This window comes from Herpailurus yagouaroundi, unplaced genomic scaffold (genome assembly GCF_014898765.1).
Source record: "Herpailurus yagouaroundi ecotype Mexico unplaced genomic scaffold, PumYag 139, whole genome shotgun sequence".
Classification (NCBI taxonomy): Eukaryota; Metazoa; Chordata; class Mammalia; order Carnivora; family Felidae; genus Herpailurus; species Herpailurus yagouaroundi.
Genome location: NW_024412394.1, coordinates 69,847,770 through 69,865,692, shown reverse-complemented (window position 1 = coordinate 69,865,692; position 17,923 = coordinate 69,847,770). Strand labels below are relative to the sequence as shown.

The window sequence follows — 17,923 nt, the reverse complement described above, 5'->3', positions numbered from 1 at the left end:
GCGAGGCCTTCGGACGGAAAAACTTAGCTTGAACCTAGAGGAGAGCGTAGCGACAGCAGCGACTTGCGGCAGCAGCTTGACTTACGGCTGCCCGGGCCAGCTCGGGAGCCGGGCGGGGAGTACGAACGCGGCCGCCGGCTCCCGGGTGCTCCAGTCCGGACGCGCAGCAGCATGACCCAGTCGGTGGTCGTACAGGGTAAGCTGCGCGGGAGGATGGGCACCTTGTCGCCGCGCAGCCAACCGACCTTGTTTTTCCTCCTAATGGCTACTCTCTTTCCCTCCTTTCGCTGATCGCAGTCGGCCAGTGCGGAAACCAGATCGGCTGCTGCTTCTGGGATCTGGCGCTAAGGGAGCACGCCGCGGTCAACCAGGTACCGACCCACCCTCCCGGAGACCACCCGCCTGTTACCGATGCTCGCGCAACAAATAAGCAAGAATAAGCAACAGATAAGCAAATAAGCAACAATCAGTCCATTTGACCTTTTATCTTACTGATAGATACTGATAGAGGTTGTATAGGGTCTTCTCAGGAAAACACGAACTGGTTTTTAAGCGTTGGTGGCGTTAGACCCAGAACAAACGCTAGCCAAATATCTTAAGTCTTAAGTCTCCCTCCCTGATTCTTAGGGTCTCATTTTTATCGGGATTCTTTTGAAGAGCAATGCGATAGTATTTGGGGAAGTACTTTGTAAAACAGGTAACGTGTGTGGTGTTATATTCCTGAATTTAGTCAACTTTAAAATGATCACCAGGAATCCAGAGAAAGCTCTCTTTTGATGCACCTGTTCTGCAATCCTATGCGGCTTCTTTCTTTAGCGCCCTCAGCTAAACTTTATCCATAGATCCTACGGCATTTACCTTTTAGGGAGGAAGAAGTCTGAGCATTTTTTGATAACTTGCATTTTTGTTGTTGTTATCATAGCCAAATACCAGCCATTACAATATTGTGAGAATATTAAATCGAAAGGATTTCATTTGGGAAAGAAGCAAAACTTAATCAAATGCTATAAATATATTTTTTTTCTTTTTAGAAAGGAATTTATGACGAGGCAATAAGCAGCTTCTTTCGAAATGTGGATACCAGGTAAGATGGGATTAAAGTCTGTCACATAGCATAATGATTCTTTTCATGTCATCAGATTGGGAGAGAATTCTTCAAAGGATAATTAAATAGTTGGTAACTATAAAGAAGTTGTCTGGGTTGTTTGTTAGTTTGTTTTTCTCAGTATTGAAAGCATTTTTTCCCATTATTATTCCCATATCATTAATATTTCTCATATTATTCTGCAGAGCAAGACAGCAGGTTTCCTTTTAAGACCATGTTAAGGAACAAAAGAACCTTTAGTGGGCCTTCTTTTAACATGACCTTGAAATAAAGTTTTACTGAAGGACTGCTGAAAATTTCCCTCAGTGTATCTTGTTAATGCATTCAGGAATGGCCAACTTTTGAAAGAAAAATGTATTTTTTTTTTACACTTCTGTGATATTTGTAGTCAAGAATATTTGCTCTATAAATAGAATGTGCTAAAAGGAAGGAAAGCAACTGTCAAATTACTTTTGTTGATTTTAATAAAGAATCTATATAACTATCTTTTACCTGAGAGAGTAATTTTGACATTCAAGGTGTGTCCGTAATGTTTAACGTTTAATCGTTAAGTGTGTGTGTTGTACTTAAACTGTGGTGGACTTTAACTGAAAAGTCTATAGTGAATATCCATCTTTATCGTAATTCAATAAAAATTCTAGTTCTAGTTTGAATTAGTTTGTTGGGTATTTGAGGTAGTTATCTCCTAGAGAAAGCTAATGAACCCCCACTTCCCTGGTGAATTCCAGAGTCTGACCCTCAGGCTTGTAAACTTAGAAAACTTGTTGACATCTTGAGAATAAGTCCATTGCTCTCCAGCACAGGTCGGTAAACCAAACTCAAAGAGAATGGGAGATTAAAAAGCAGAAAGTCAATGTAGGAATTGACAGTAGGGGCGGTAACTCCAGAGCACTAGATTTTCCTTTACTTTCGAAAGTGCATTCTCTTCTGTAGGAAATCTACCTGAAAAGCTAAATAGTAGAAAGTTGCTTGGTGACCATGGAATCAGGCCAAGGGAAGTTAGGTGTAGTACCTTAATGGCTGGTGTCATTTATTTTTATTATGTGGAAATATCTGCCATCTAGATTCCCCGGAACCTAAAACTAGATTCTAGAGCATCCTTTCCCCCTAAATACTGTTAAGAGACTAAAGTTTGCCTTTGTAATACTTCCTTTTACATGCTTCTAACTAAATTTCCACTCTCATCCCCTCTACTCGAGATGGCCAATCCTTTCACTAAGTATTACTTAGTTGAGGGGCGCCTGGGTGGCTCGGTTGAGCATCTGACTTTGGCTCAGGTCGTGATCTCACGGTTCATGAGTTCGAGCTCTGCATCGAGCTCACTGCTGTCAGCCTGTTGGCGTAGAGCAGGCTTCGGATCCTGTGTCCCTCTCTCTCTCTGCCTCTCCCCTGCTGGCACCCTTTCTCTCAAAAATAAATTTAAAAAAAATTTTTTTTCTTCAAGCATTACTTAGTTGAGACTCAGTCTGGCAGCTGTTCGTTCTTAATAATTGACTACATAACTGTACTCTTATCTACTCTGTTTTGTAATTTAAACCTGAAAACATTCTTATTTCCCCAATCCCGAGTTTCTCCAAAAAGGGGAGCTGAGTCTTGGTATCTTAGTATTCTATGTACTATCAACACCTGGGAGCCTCCACATTAATACAAACAAATCTTTCAAAACCAAGACCACATATTTGTATACACTTCCATATCTATTTGACAAGATGACCATACCTTTTTAATAGTATACTAGGAACTTACCTATACTAGGGGTTAACAGGCCGTTTCTGTAAAGGACCAGATGGTAAATATTTTAGGTTTTGCAGACCATAAGTTCTGTCACATTTGTTTGACTCTGCTGTTGTAGCAGGAATGCAGGTATAGCTTACTAGTGCATAAGCAAGCAAATGGGAAAGACTGTGTTTGAACAAAACTTTATGTAGGAAAATAAGCAGCTGGTCAGAGTTGGACCAAGGACCGTAGTTTACCAGCTCGACCTAGAGCATCATCTGTGCTCAATTCAACTTCCTTTCATATATTCTGTCTTCTTATCTACTCTATTGACTTATATAAACTTATATCTATGTTTGGTCATAGATGTAGTTATTTTAGTAACTTTTGTTCAACATGAAATTCTAGGAACAGCCTGAGATATACAGTGATATGTAACTGGTGGCTTAAGCAGTAAAAGTATCCAGATACCTCATACAAAGAAATCTGGAAATCACATGATCTAGGCTTGGAGAAGTGCCTTAAAGACCGAGGCACTGTCACTTCATTATTCATGTGGTGTCGGCTTCTTGTCCTCATATTTATTATTTCATAACTGTAAAGTGCACTCCATGCATCTATATTCACTCCATGCATCTATATTCATGTTTATATGCCAAGCACCAACAGCATCTGGTCCTCTTTATCAGAAACACTTCCCAGCATACCTGCTTTTTATCTCAGAACTGCATTACATGGCCGGCCCTAACTACAAAGAAAGCCAGGGGAAAAAGTACGTCACTTTTTCAGCCTAATAGGAGGGTAGGGAAGGGAGAGGGAGAGGAATGGCATCTTCGCTGTTGCCTTTTGTGCCTGCCCCTCTAGGCCTATAAGTAGCTTTATTATATAAGTGGAGTTAACTTTATTATCTAATAGCACTATTAGCCTTGGAAGATCTTATGACCTTTTCTCATTTTTTATCTTTCAGAGTGGTTGGTGATGGTGGCAATATTTCCAAGGGGAAAATTTGTTCTTTGAAAGCACGAGTAAGATCATATATATGCTTAGATTCTTTTATCACATGTGCTTTTAAAATAACTATACTTTGGTAACTATCATGAGAATAAAATTTTAATTTGACTTCTCAAATTAAGAAAAGTTTTTACTGGAGCGCCTAGGTGGCTCACTCAGTTGAGCAACTGACCTCAGCTCAGGTCATAATCTTGTGGTCTGTGAGTTTGAGCCCCGCATGTGTTGGGCTCTGTGCCGACAGCTTGGAGCCTGGAGCCTTCTTTGGATCTTGTGTGTCACTCTCTGTCTGCCCCTCCCCTGCTCACACTCTGTCTCTCTCTCTCAAAAATGAAGAAACATGAAAAAAAAATTTTTTTTTAAAGTACTAAGTCACATTTTAATATAAATAAGCAGACATTTATGTCTACCTGAAACGTTAGGGGAAAAGTTTTGTGCTTTAAATAAAAACAGTGCATATTTAGCATTTTTTGTGTGTGAATGTTTCAGGGAAGAGCTACGTCTAGATAGATGATAACAAAAGGAATTTCCTTAACTCTAAGCCTGAAACATATATTAATGCAGGTTAATTTTTCATTTGAAGATAGTGGAAGATTTCTTTGCATCAGAATTACTATTCCCAATACAAAGCATGGATCCAGCCACGTTATAGTGAATACCACAACCATGTAAGACCTCTTGAACAAAAATGCTTCGAGTCAGTAGCCCATATTTAGTGTTAAACTCATTCTAGCAACACTTCTCTTCCGTGATTGTCTACAACAAACTGCTTTTTCCAGTTGGTGATAAGTTATTTTTATAACAAGAAAGGCAGTTTAGATGCTATGGGAGGAATTGTGACGCTTCTATCAAAACTGACTTCCAGAGGTGCTTGAATGTCACTTTGTATTTTGCATGTTGCTTTAAGGTAATTTAGGTAATCTCCCACAAATTATCTTAAGTCTGTTTTGGAACACTGCCATTATAAGCTAATTTTTTTCTCTTTGTAATCCTACACAACTTGTAGTACACTACAGTTTGCCCAGACAGTGAAGTGTCTCTTATGTGGTTGATTAGATGTTAAAGTCAACATTTAAGGTAAAAATTGCATATCATCGTAAAATATCCTAGAAAACCCCTAAATTACCAGTAAATAGCCCTATGTAGTCCAGTATACATAAAGTGTATGCATATTGCTTGCTATATACAAAAGATTGCATTTGCAGTACATAATTATTGTGTAGTCTTTCTGATATACTACTGTGATATACTATTAAACAATTAGAAATATAATATTTCTGATATACTGTGTAAGATAATTTTTTAAATTGCTTGCTTATAGTAGCATTGTTAATTACACAGTTTAATTCACAGAATTTAAATGGGCATAAATTATAACTTCACAACAGTTAGTACTCCATAAATACTGAACTTGACTGGCTCCTCTCAATGAGATAGTAGAGCATAGAGTTTGGTGGTTAAGAGTGAAGATTCTGCAGGTTTGAATCTTAGCTCTGTCACTTACTAGCTGGGCTAAAGTTATTTAACTTTCCTAGGCCTCAGTTTTTTTCATGTGTTAAGTGAGGGTAACTATAGTACCTACGCATAAGGTGAGGATCAAATGCAGAGCACTTAGAACAGTGCCATGTCATAAGCGCTTAACATTACGGGGTCACAAGCACTGAAGAAGCCCATAAACCAAGCACTTTCTCTGTGACACTGAATCAAAGCTAATAGCTTCATAGTGTGCCCTATGGTTATTTCATATTTTTTTTAGCTTTTTAATTTATTTATTTCCCTTTTCACTCATCTTCCTCAGCGTAGAAGATGTGGGAAGTATAAATATAATTCTACTGCCATCCCTGCTTACATTTTGCTGTGTTTTCCTCCAGTCTTTTCTATTTTTCTTTCCATAGTTAATTTTATATTTTATATTTTCATTTTCCTCTGAGGAATAGAGGTTATCTCCTATGTCAATAATGTTAGTGGTAATGAATTAGGTTTTCTTGGGCGTAGGGGCCCTATTGTCATCTTTAGGGGCCCTATTGTCATCTTTAACGTTGATCCAGTGCCTTGGTTTGCACGTAATAAGTTTACTGATTTGAATTGGACAGTTTGGGGCTGTGATTCCTGAAGAGCAGCATGGTTGCTCTAGTGAGCAAATATGCATTAATGTACCCTACATTTATTGAGAATTTTTTTCTAGTTAGGCACCTTTTAAATTTCTGAGACCTTGTTCTCAAAACATTTACAGTCACGTAGGCACATGAAAAAAAGAATTGTTAGAAAATCAGTTGAGGGGATTATTGAGTTCCTTTTTTTCCCCCACATGGTATTTTGGAGTAGGATAAGAGTTTAGAATCCCTCTTTTAATTGTATTCCACCTCCTGAGGAGAGTGAAATTACTTTTTCATTCTTGTAACAGATTCTACATAAAGATCCAAATAAAGATTTGATTAAGCTTAAACTGTAAAAAGAACAATGCAACTTTTAGTTCATAAATTAATTTACAGAATAACTAGCTCTAAAGAAAAATATGCTAATTAAATTTTATTTCTCTTTCTCAGGCTGTCTTGATTGACATGGAGGAAGGGGTAGTAAATGAAATTCTGCAGGGACCGTTGAGAGATGTGTTTGATAGCAAGCAGCTCATCACTGATATTTCTGGCTCAGGGAATAATTGGTGAGAATGTGCTATATGTAAAAATTGAATGTCCTCTGGAAAAAAAAAAGGAACAATCTTTCCTTCATTCTAATAGGTCCTGCTAACATGAAAGCAGGATCTAACCTGCTATACCTACCTCTAGGCTTTTCAGCCCATCATCTTTTCCTTGATAAATGATGGTGTTTCTCAGTGCTGAAAAGCCACTTGTATCATAGTTCTTTCTCATTTTTTTTTTTAAGCAAAAATCATGAATAATTGATTTACCAAAGTCCTTGTTGTAAATCGATTCTTAAATAATACTAGGGGCACCTGGGTGGCTCAGCTGTTTAAGCATCTGACTTTGGCCTGGGTCGTGATCTCGCAGTTTGTGAGTTCGAGCCCCACATCAGGCTCTGTGCTGACAGCTCAGAGCCTGGAGCCTATTTCAGATTCTGTGTCTCCCTTTCTCTCTCTGCCTCTCACCTACTCATGCTTGCGCGCGCGCGCGCTCTCTCTCTCTCTCTCAAAAATAAACTCTAAAAAAAAAAATACTAAATAGTAACAAAAGTTTAAGTATTCTTATAAACTCTTCTCTTACCTGTGTTATTTGACTCTATCAAGTTCTCAGTTGGTCAGATTTAATAGAATTGATAAGAGGTGCAAGCCAGACCAGTGTCCCAGCATTTAGGCTCAGCCCAAGGCTGTTTAGCTCTTAAATATATAATGGTCTGATCTCCTTAATGGGGTAAAAGGCTTCAACAATGATCATTTAATAGTTTCCATTGAAACAGTTTTTGCTGTTTTTTAAAAATTAAGTAGCTCCTTGTTATATGCAAACCTAGTATTTGTTATTTTATCTATTTACAGGCAATCCCTCAAGTTCCTAATGTGTAGTGATGTGTAATTACGGGGCACCTGGCTGGCTCTTTCAGAAGAGTGTGCAATTCTTGATCGATGGGTCCTAAGGTTGAGCCCCATGTTGGGTGGAGAGATTACTTAAATAAACAAATATTTAAAGCATGAATTTACATTTTACATTGTTAGAGATTCATCTGGGGAGAACCAGTCACTAAATGAATCCATATGCCTACTTAACTGGCTTTCCACTAATTATTGTGTAATCTTTCTGTAATTTTTGAGTTATACAACCTGACTATATGTTGTGGGAAAATCATTCATTCATTTTTTTAATCATTTAATCATTTTTAATGCATCAAAGTGCTACTTGCAAATCTGATTAACCAAAAAAGCTTGCAGAGTCTTATAAGTATCAGTGTTCTTTTGTGTGCCAGTTTATCTAATAACACAACATGACTTATGTTTTCTCACATATTAAACCAATATGTTCAAAAGTCTTTTATTTTTGTTGTCATTCTAGTTGACTGTGTTCTGCTTTTTAATATGTAAAATTTACTGCAATCAGAATTTATTTTAAATGGAGATGAGAAACAGCTATGGAAATAAATTCTTATAATTATGCCTAAAGAAAAAAAAGAGAAGATAAATTTAGAAAACCATCGTTTAATAACCAATGATAATGCTCTATTTTGTCATGATATTTGAGGATTATAGATATATATATATATATATTTGTTACATTTTCTACCTAGTGTCTTTGAAATATCATGATATGATTTATTGATACGAAACCAGAAGAATGTACTTAATACAGTAAAAATACTTTTTCAAGTTTTTCTATAATCTTTTCATTTGGATCAGAAATAATAAAATCTTGAAATAATAAATGCCAGGGTGATTTTGTGATTTATGTCTTTTTTTTCAGGGCTGTGGGTCACAAAGTTTTTGGCAGGCTTTATCAAGAACAGATTTTAGAGAAACTCAGAAAGTCGGCAGAGCACTGTGATTGTTTACAGTGTTTTTTTATAATACATTCCATGGGAGGAGGTAAAGTTATTCACTCATTTCCCTATAATCATGTGAAAGTGTAAATGGGAACTCATTTTGCAAACTGAAGGATGTTTTCAGACCTATGCTTAATAAAGGTAGAACTTTTAACACTCTGTGTTTATGAGCATGTACATAACTGCTTTTTATTTTAGATTTTTGTCAGATTTTTTCCTATTATCATTTTTTTTTTTAATTTAAGCCCTTTTAAGAGATAGTAGAACTGAATCTGAATTTTTTTTCTTCTACCTTTAGTTTCTTTTATAAAATTTCTGACTATATTTCAGTATATATGAGCTTTCTGGGAATGCTGACTTTCTCCTAAGGGTTTGTTTGTGCAGTCTCATATCCTAACTAGAGCTAAGCATTTCTGGCTTAAAAATGTCCGTATTCTTCAGCTACCTTCAGATCTTTCTTGTGTCCAATAAGAGACATAAATAAAAGAAATCCTTTTAGTCAGCTCCTTTAAATCTTTCCTTACATGGTAATTACCTTGACCTATAATAAATGATCTGCATTGCTTTCTTTTCCCTGGAAAGCCTGTACCTTGCAAATGAAGTACTTTGCTCCTCTGTTCTATGAACTAGAAACATTGTATTTTGCTAATTTCAAATAGGATTAGCGAGTTTTAAAAGAAAAATTTGCCATGCTATTTTTCTTCAAGCTGATATTAAGATTTTATATTCAACAGGTTATGTAAATTGAATTTTTCTATATATCTATTATGCAGTATGATAGCATTTTAAAATTAAAGTTATAATTGCTACGTAAACCATGCCTTTAGAGGACCATTGTAATCACTGAATTAAGAAACAAATTTCTCTTCGTACTAGTATAATTAACCAACAAGTTTGGATCCGTTTTAAAAAAAAGAAACAATTTGATTTATATTTCATTATGGTGCCTTTTTAAATCCATCTATTCAAAATCTCAGATTATACTTTATTCATAATTTACTGGCAAAAGTAAATAATAGTGAAGGTTAAAAATGGTCTCCTCTCTCACATCTAATTCCTAGTCTCTCTCCTCACAGGTAATCAAGTTTGCCAATGTCTGTCCTTCCAGATATTTTCTATGCCTGTTACGTATGTGTGTATATTTTTACATAAACAAGATCATGAGATGCTTATTACTCTGTAATTTTTTCCCTTTGTCTTTCCCGAATGTCTTTTAATGTCATCCCTGTCTCATAGAATTCAATTGTGTTACTATAATAATTTTTAAAGTCTGTTTGTCATTAGTAGATGTTAAGTTTATGGTGTTCAGTTATTAAACACAGTCCTCAGTTGAATATCTGATACTTACATTTCTGCTCATTTGTGCCTCTATAGCTGTAGGTAATATTCCCAAAAGGAAAGTGGGACCAAAGAATATGTACATTTTAAATTTTGATGCATGTTAATAAATACCTTGCCACATTATTTCACTGAACAATTTATACAAGTTTATTTCCCCACACTGTCACCAACACTGAGTATTAGAAGACCTGAATCTAACATATTCAAAATTGGATTGTTTTAATTTGGATGGCTTTGATTAGCAGAAAGGTTAAGCACATTCATATCTATTCACCAATTGATTTATTATGAATTGCATGTTTACATACTTTCCCCATTTTTCTATTCATGGTTTTTTGGTTATTGATTTGTGAGACCTCTTTATGAAAGAAATTTAGTCCTTCATATGCGTTGGAGATTTTTTCTTAGTTTACCTTTTTTATTTTGTTTATGGGTTCTATATGTATATGTTTATATGGCTTTTAAAATATTTTAATGGAATTAAAACTGTCTTCTCTATAATGGCTTTGGTTTTTAACGTATGTTTCTACAAAAAAAAAAAAAACATAAAATTCCAGGTTCCTCACAATTTTATTCTAAATCATTTGTGCTGAGTTTTGTTTTCTTTCTTTGCAATTTTAATCCTCAGGAACAGGATCTGGACTTGGCACGTTTCTCTTAAAGGTGCTTGAGGACGAATTCCCAGAAGTATACAGATTTGTGACTTCAATTTATCCTTCTGGTGAGGATGATGTCATAACCTCACCTTATAATAGCATCTTGGCAATGAAGGAACTTAATGAGCATGCAGACTGTGTGTTGCCCATTGACAACCAAGTAAGAAATGACATTGTAACTTATGGATATATCATGTATACATTCAGTCCTATGTTATGCATGTGTGTGCATATGAAACATTGTCTTCACCTTTCAGCTTTCCCACCTAAGAGGAAAAATAAGTTTAAATTGTTTTTCTTTCTCTTCCTTTCTTCCTGGTAGAATGTCATCTGTGTCCGCTCTTAATAGCTTCTCTCCCAATATTTTTCCTTTAAAAGTCTTTATTTGACATCATTAGCAAAATTGACCTCATGGTGAATTCTGGAAAGTTGGGTACAACTATAAAGCCAAAGAGTCTGGTTACTTCAAGTGCTGGGGCTTTGAAAAAGCAGCACCAGAAGCCCTTTGATGCGATGAACAACATTGTGGCAAATTTGCTGCTGAACCTAACCAGGTAATCGTATTGATGGTATACCTAAGGACAGTTTACAGACTTCACTTTGCTTCTGATGATGCTTGCAGTAGCATTTTTGTAGTAGAACTTTTTAGTTGTTCTAGGTCATAAGAGCTTCTTTTTATTTTATTTTGTCTAGTATTTTGAGATCTTGGAGTGACAGACCAGAATTGTAATTTCTACAGCTCCAAAGCAACATTTCCTCAGATACATTCTATAGAATATTAATGGGTTATCAAATGAAAAAAAAATTGTCACAGAGACAGTTGAGAACTTGGTTAGATAAAAGTAAGCATGGTTGGTTGGTTGGTTTGGCTGTAGAATGCCTTCCGTCTTTTAAGCCAGCTAATGTTTACCTCCTCATTCATTAGCTGTCCAAAATTTCTCCTTGACTTCGATCTGGAAGATTGCTTTGGCCTTATTATATTCCAAATTAGAGAGCACACTAAGCAGACTCTTAACAAATTTAGTAAAATATATAGGATAATTAAATAATTATTGACCTGTATGTGTTTAATTCCACCTAAAGTCTATTTTAGGTAAGATATTTTTGTGTATGTAACATGCAGCATTACAGTGTGTTGGTTACACCTCATATAATCCACAAATAAGAATTGCTATAGATGTTATATATTTTAATTATCTTTATACATGATGTTCATGATACTAAATTTCACTAATACAGAAAAAAAAAGAGCATATATTTCCTAACTGAAGAACAATGTACAAAAGGATTTAAAAGTGCCTGCTGAATAAATCAAGCTACATTCAAAGTATAAAATTTTTAAGTTAATTTTTTTTCTCTTGCTTTAATGTTAATTTTTTAGCTCTGCAAGGTTTGAAGGGTCCCTTAATATGGATCTTAATGAAATCAGCATGAATTTAGTTCCTTTTCCTCAACTGCATTATCTTGTGTCAAGCCTAACACCTCTGTATACACTGGCAGATGTTAATATTCCTACCCGAAGGTAAAGTGTAGCAATTTTATTCCAGTTACTTGATAATTTGAATTACTTTTTTTAAAAAAATTGTTTTTCAGTTTGTAATAACTCTGGGTATTTCTTTATATCATTTATAATTGATGACAACCATTTTTTCATGATTTGAATTCTTTATTTATAGGTCATTGTTTAAAAAGTCCATATTAAGGGGCACCCAGGTGTTTCAGTTGGTTACGCCTTGGGCTCTTGACTTCAGCTCAGGTTACAGTTCGTGGGTTCGAGCCCCATATCTAGCTCTGTGCTGACAATGCAGATCCTGCTTGGGATTCTCTCTCTCTCCCTCTCTGCCCCTCCCCACTCATGTTCTCTGTCTCTCTCTCTCAAGATAAACTTTAAAAAGTCAATATTAAGCTATTTGGAATTAAATCTAAATTTTTAAGCTAACTAAATGAAGATACGGTTTTTATTGAAAAGGATTTAAGGGCTTTGAAGTCTGACATACTAAGTCTAAATGCTAATTATGTCACTAGCTACAGGACCTTGGGCATGTGACAAACTTTCCATTTTTCTCATCTGTAAGTACGAGAATCAATGCACCTGTCTCTTTTCCTTGTTAGCTATATTAAATAAGAGTATCTTTTAAAGCTATCACGGGGGCGCCTGGGTGGCGCAGTCGGTTAAGCGTCCGACTTCAGCCAGGTCACGATCTCGCGGTCCGTGAGTTCGAGCCCCGCGTCAGGCTCTGGGCTGATGGCTCAGAGCCTGGAGCCTGTTTCCGATTCTGTGTCTCCCTCTCTCTCTGCCCCTCCCCCGTTCATGCTCTCTCTCTGTCCCAAAAATAAATAAACGTTGAAAAAAAAAATGTATTTAAAGCTATCACGGTCTAGCACCATAGAACTAGGCTTTCCAATATTATTGTTTATGGTAGCTGTTACCTAAAATTTCCAGAACACCTTGTTTTGTAAGTGTGTGTCATTTATAAGCATAAAACTTAAGAGGCAACAAAAAAATTAGTTGAAAAAAACTGTTAGCATATATAGTGATAATGAGCTTGAAAAGGTCCAACTGGCATCCACAGTTGAGAGTAAAGGTCCTGTCACACTCTGTAAGAGGATAGTATGTAAATTATAAAGTAAAAACTGGATTAAAGTTTTTATAGTTTTAAGTTTTGGCACAATAACAATTCTACACTGTGGGGATGTCACAGTGATATTAACTTTTATTTAAGCTGGTAACAAATAACCGGTTGTGCCAACTGATAGGACTCTTTCTGCATAGGATACTGATGACCTTAAGTTAAGCAGCATGCATAGTGTAGAACATGGTGATCATTCATTAAATATTCACTGTTTTTATCAGCCCAATGTATTAAAAATTAATGTATTTAAATAAAATGTGCATCATTAATGTGGACACATACAATGTAAATTCATACTAAACTATTATACATTAGTGATAATCCAGACATTTTTTACATTGAATTAAGTACAGCTATAAAGGAGAAAATGTTTGACTTGGTCCTTGAACCTGAATGTTTCAAAGCCAATTAAATTTCTTTTTAACCCTGCTTTTTGGCATATTTTGATAAAAAGAACACTACTTCAACAATTTTTATTCATATAATCATAATTTGTTACAAAGGATTATTTTTAATTAAAATGTGTTTGTGAAAATGTATAAGGGATTTTAAAGATTTTAGACTCTTAAAGAGCTTGTCACATGTTCTTTCTATCTCTTGTGTTCTTTTTTTCTGCTGTACTGTATATATTTCATAGGCTGCCATATCAGCATATGAACACATTTATCCTTGAGTAAAGTAATAAAATGTTTTAAAATTGTACTATTAAAAGTCAGTTTTAAAATTCTTTAATTTCTTATTAATAGTTTCTAAACAAATGAGAATGGTTTTTGTTGTACCTTTTATTAATAAATCATTTCTGTACCTAGTCCCATTTATACCACATGAAAATAATAAGCACATCGGAGAAGTATGTGCATGTTTCTTGAAATCCCATATTTTTAATGTAAATAAAGATAAGTATCCCAAACTTACAAAAAACTCCTTACTAGTTCTTATATTTTGTGTCAGAAAATAAATCACAAGTGTGCTCGTTTTCTGTATGGTGGTTCTTAACCTTTTCTGGGTTTCCTTAACTCCATAAAAATGCCCAGAAGCGCATAACACACCAAAATTTCTAACACAGTAGTGAAAGATTTATGAATCCCCCATAGCACTCACCATTCCTTAAAGGAGACTTCTGTTCTTGCTGTCACGTAACCAAGACAGAATGTAAACTCTATTAGAGTAGGAAGTTTTTGTTGTTGTTCACTGCTGGGTCTCTTGCACGTTAAATAGTGCCTGGCACATAATAGGCATTTGGTAAATAACTGCTGAATGAGTAGGTAGCACAGTGCGATTTTTGCAGCACCCCCCCGACATTCTGCAGTTTCCGCATACAGAATCTTGGCTAGAGTTATCTAAGGAACCTAATCATATTTGTATTGAGGCAAGTGGGGTTTGAGAACCAGACTGGGGCTATATTAAGGAAGGGCCTAGGATGCTGTGAATTGTTAGATATAAACTTGTTAGCACCTTTTTCTTCCTCTCTTTAAATGAAGGATAAAAGATGTCCTCTTTTTTCATATTTTTCATCAAGATTGCTTTGAGAAAATGATAGCTGAAATTTAGAATGTATTTGTGTATGTATTTACCTGTAGATGATGATCCCTGCATTTTGTATGTATAAACATAGAAGTAATATTTAGTATAAACAGTGATTCTTTCATTGTTCTAGGTTGGATCAGATGTTTTCAGATGCCTTTAGTAAAGATCACCAGCTAATTCGGGCTGACCCCAAACATAGCCTCTACCTCGCCTGTGCCCTTATGGTTAGAGGAAATGTACAGGTTTCAGATCTTCGCAGAAATATTGAAAGGTTTGATTTTATATTTTCCTGATAATTTATGTGTACCACTTGTGACAATGTAGCATGGTAGTTCAGATGGCCTGTCTTCCATTTCTGGCATTTGCCACTTAACTAAAGCGTGACCTCGAGCAAACTACTTAGCCCCTCTTGGCCTTACTTTTTTCAAATGTAAAACAAGAATAATAGTACAAAATTGTTATTTGTGAATAGTGAGTGATACAGGAGATGTTTTATTTTCTTTTTTTATTTAATGTTTATTTATTTTTGAGAGAGCGCGCGCGCACACGCAAGCAGGGGAGGGGCAGAGAGAGGGCTAGACACAGAATGCAAAGTAGGCTCTAGGCTCTGAGCTGTCAGCAGAGCCCAATGCGGGGCTCCAACTCACAAATTGCGTGATCATGACCTCAGCCAAAGTTGGACGCTTAACTGCCGGAGCCACCCAGGTGCTCTAAGATGTCTTATTTTCTGAAAATGTTCAGAAAATTTAACTATTGTTTTATTACCACCACCACCACTTTGCTGCTTCTAAGTTTATGTTGTACTATTTTTTGACCGTCTGTTTTTTAGGAAAACTACTCGATTGAATTACAAAGTAAAGAAAATTACAATATTTTCATTTCTTTTCCTTCCCCAGATTTTATGTCCTCCTAACTAAATGTCCCTTAGTTCACTGTCAGACTGTACCATGATACTGTTAATAGTAAAAAGTAGGGGCGCCTGGGTGGCGCAGTCGGTTAAGTGTCCGACTTCAGCCAGGTCACGATCTCGCGGTCCGGGAGTTCGAGCCCCGCGTCAGGCTCTGGGCTGATGGCTCAGAGCCTGGAGCCTGTTTCTGATTCTGTGTCTCCCTCTCTCTCTGCCCCTCCCCCGTTCATGCTCTGTCTCTCTCTGTCCGAAAAATAAGTAAGCGTTGAAAAAAAAAAAATAGTAAAAAGTAGATAACTTTACGTTATATATTAAGCAATTAGAATGGTAATTACCATTAGTAATGTCCATTGCCATATATGGCAGATGTTTTCATTACCTTCATTCTCACCTTTGAGTTTTTGTATCTCAGATTAAAACCTTCTCTACAGTTTATCTCCTGGAATCAAGAAGGCTGGAAAACCAGCCTGTGTTCAGTACCTCCCGTGGGGCATTCCCATTCATTATTAGCTCTAGCCAATAACACATGCGTGAAGCCCACCTTCATGGAACTCAGAGAGCGATTCATGAGGCTCTACAAGAAAAAGGTAATTATCAGTACACTTTTCACTTTTGTAACTATGTGTTTTTATTTGGGCTATTTAAGATGTATTCTTGTGAGTTATACTGTTACAAATCAGGGGCACTCCTGACTACTGTATTCGTTGTACTCAGACTACCTAAATGAGAAATCTCCTGAGTTTATAGGATTTGAGTGCTCATTTCTCTCGTAAAATTGAGTGAACTATTATTTTAATAAAGTATATCTGTGTTTCGGGGCACCTGGGTGGCCCAGTCAGTTAAGTGTCTGACTTTGGCTCAGGTCATGATCTCACAGTTCATGGGTTTGAGCCCCACATTGGGCTCAGTGCTTACAGAGCAGAGCCTGGAGCCTGCTTTGGATTCTGTGTCTCCCTCTCTCTCTGCCCCTCCCTGCCCATGCTATCTCTCTGTCTCTCTCTCTCTCTCAAAAATAAACATAAAAAAAAAAAAAAAAGAATATGTCTTAGGATAGTTACATTTGTATCAAGTTTCCTGAAAATGGTCAACATTATCCTTTGTTTGTAGGCTCATCTTCATCACTATCTACAAATTGAAGGGATGGAGGAAAGCTGTTTCATGGAAGCCGTGTCATCTTTATCCACGCTTATAGAGGAATATAACCAACTGGACGCCACACGAAGCATGCCTGTGGAACATTTACCTAGACTAAGCGTAGCTGTGTAAAACAGAACCCCAACAGTACTTTTACAATTCTGAATTTCACATTTTTTGGTCACTTTATCTTTCTGTTTTCAGAACTTTTGTGATTCAGAAAGTCTAGTTTGCACTTTTCATATTAGAAAGCATTTTTGCCTTAAAAAAAAGAGTGGTTTTCCTTTCATCACAATTCATGGGCGATACCAGTGTGTGACATTACTGAAAGTCCTAGTACCTTTAACTTCAAACATTTATCTTCAGAAAGTTCCCTTTTTCTGAAATTGAGAAAACAGAGTTCAACATTTTACTTTATTTAGAGTTTCATATTCAGGCATTCATACAATGGTAATCATGTCTTCAATAAAAATCTTACACAGATTTTCATATATTTATTTATAATTTATTTTTTCAGCCCTGGAATTTGCCCTGGAATTATTTGGTATAACTAGAGCTGTTAAATAAATTTATAATTTATTTGGTTGAATTCTCCTGATTCTTTAAAAGTGAGTACGAGGAGTAATAGAAGAACACAATGTAAATATTTCTGTGTAATACCCACTAACTTTTCAGGGATAGGTTTTTTTACAGCTATTAGGGAGGTTTTGTTTCTTGTTTGGGTAACCACCTGTTTGCACTGAAAAGAATTTTTACATTTATTTTAACATGTATTTGTATTAAATTATCTTTAAATATAATGCTTTTTATTAAACCAGTTGATTTTATAATAATAAATGTCCATATTTTTAAACAGTATTATTATTGGTTTTGCTTGTCACCATTTATATAAGCAAACAGAATGTTACTTAGCCTGATACCTTCTTCTGAACTTTGCAGCAAATGGCTGTAATAGTCTAGTGAAAGTGTTCTTGTTACTATAATCTCCAGCTCTAGGTTTTAACATTAATTTATCTTTAAATAAAATAATTTATATTTTAAGTCCATAGATAGATTTGTCATTTAAGGAAGTAATTTTTAGGGACAATTTTCAAGCTAGAATAATCCATTGTGTGCTTTTCTTTAGTGTTATATTCTTAAGTTTCTTTCCTTTTCAAAGTAAGGATACTGCTTTAGATCTTTATCTTGGAAATTTAATTTTTTACATTATTTGGTATATAAACTTTTAGATTACAGTTGTCTACAGTTGTTAACAATGGCCAACGAAGTTCTACTTTCTCCTTCCAAAAGAAACCTTAATAAGCTCATATTCAGGATAGGGCAATGGAAGCTATAAATATATTTACAGTTTAATCTTACTCCTTTTTAAGAATTAACCTAGAATCTTGCTCACCATGTAATGATTATCATC

At 35.7% G+C, this 17,923-nt stretch overlaps 1 protein-coding gene across 5 annotated transcripts; it reads left to right on the top strand.

Annotated features, from left to right (window-relative positions):
* The first annotated feature begins 80 nt into the window (after positions 1-80).
* TUBE1 (tubulin epsilon 1) lies at positions 81-17,370 on the top strand. 5 transcript variants are annotated; one of them, XR_005789972.1, is made up of 12 exons: positions 81-196; positions 298-371; positions 1,032-1,084; positions 3,789-3,846; positions 6,376-6,491; positions 8,236-8,357; positions 10,284-10,471; positions 10,690-10,865; positions 11,693-11,833; positions 14,602-14,742; positions 15,810-15,965; positions 16,486-16,597. XR_005789972.1 is itself a non-coding variant. In XM_040474411.1 (12 exons), exons 1-12 carry the CDS (start codon positions 172-174, stop codon positions 16,642-16,644), a joined length of 1,422 nt encoding a protein of 473 aa, XP_040330345.1. In that variant the 5' UTR covers positions 81-171; the 3' UTR covers positions 16,645-17,370. The 5 variants fall into 5 exon arrangements, 4 of the variants coding, with proteins under 4 accessions (XP_040330345.1, XP_040330344.1, XP_040330347.1 ...); XM_040474411.1 differs by having other exon boundaries at positions 3,789-3,840; positions 15,791-15,965; positions 16,486-17,370; XM_040474410.1 differs by having other exon boundaries at positions 15,791-15,965; positions 16,486-17,370.
* Positions 17,371-17,923: the final 553 nt, after the last annotated feature.

Coding starts and splice junctions, on each gene's coding strand:
- TUBE1 (XM_040474410.1), top strand. CDS start 172: ATGACCCAGTCGGTGGTCGTACAGG. Junction 3,847..6,375: donor TTTGTTCTTTGAAAGCACGA/GTAAGATCATAT, acceptor TCTCTTTCTCAG/GCTGTCTTGATTGACATGGA. Junction 14,743..15,790: donor CTTCGCAGAAATATTGAAAG/GTTTGATTTTAT, acceptor TTTGTATCTCAG/ATTAAAACCTTCTCTACAGT.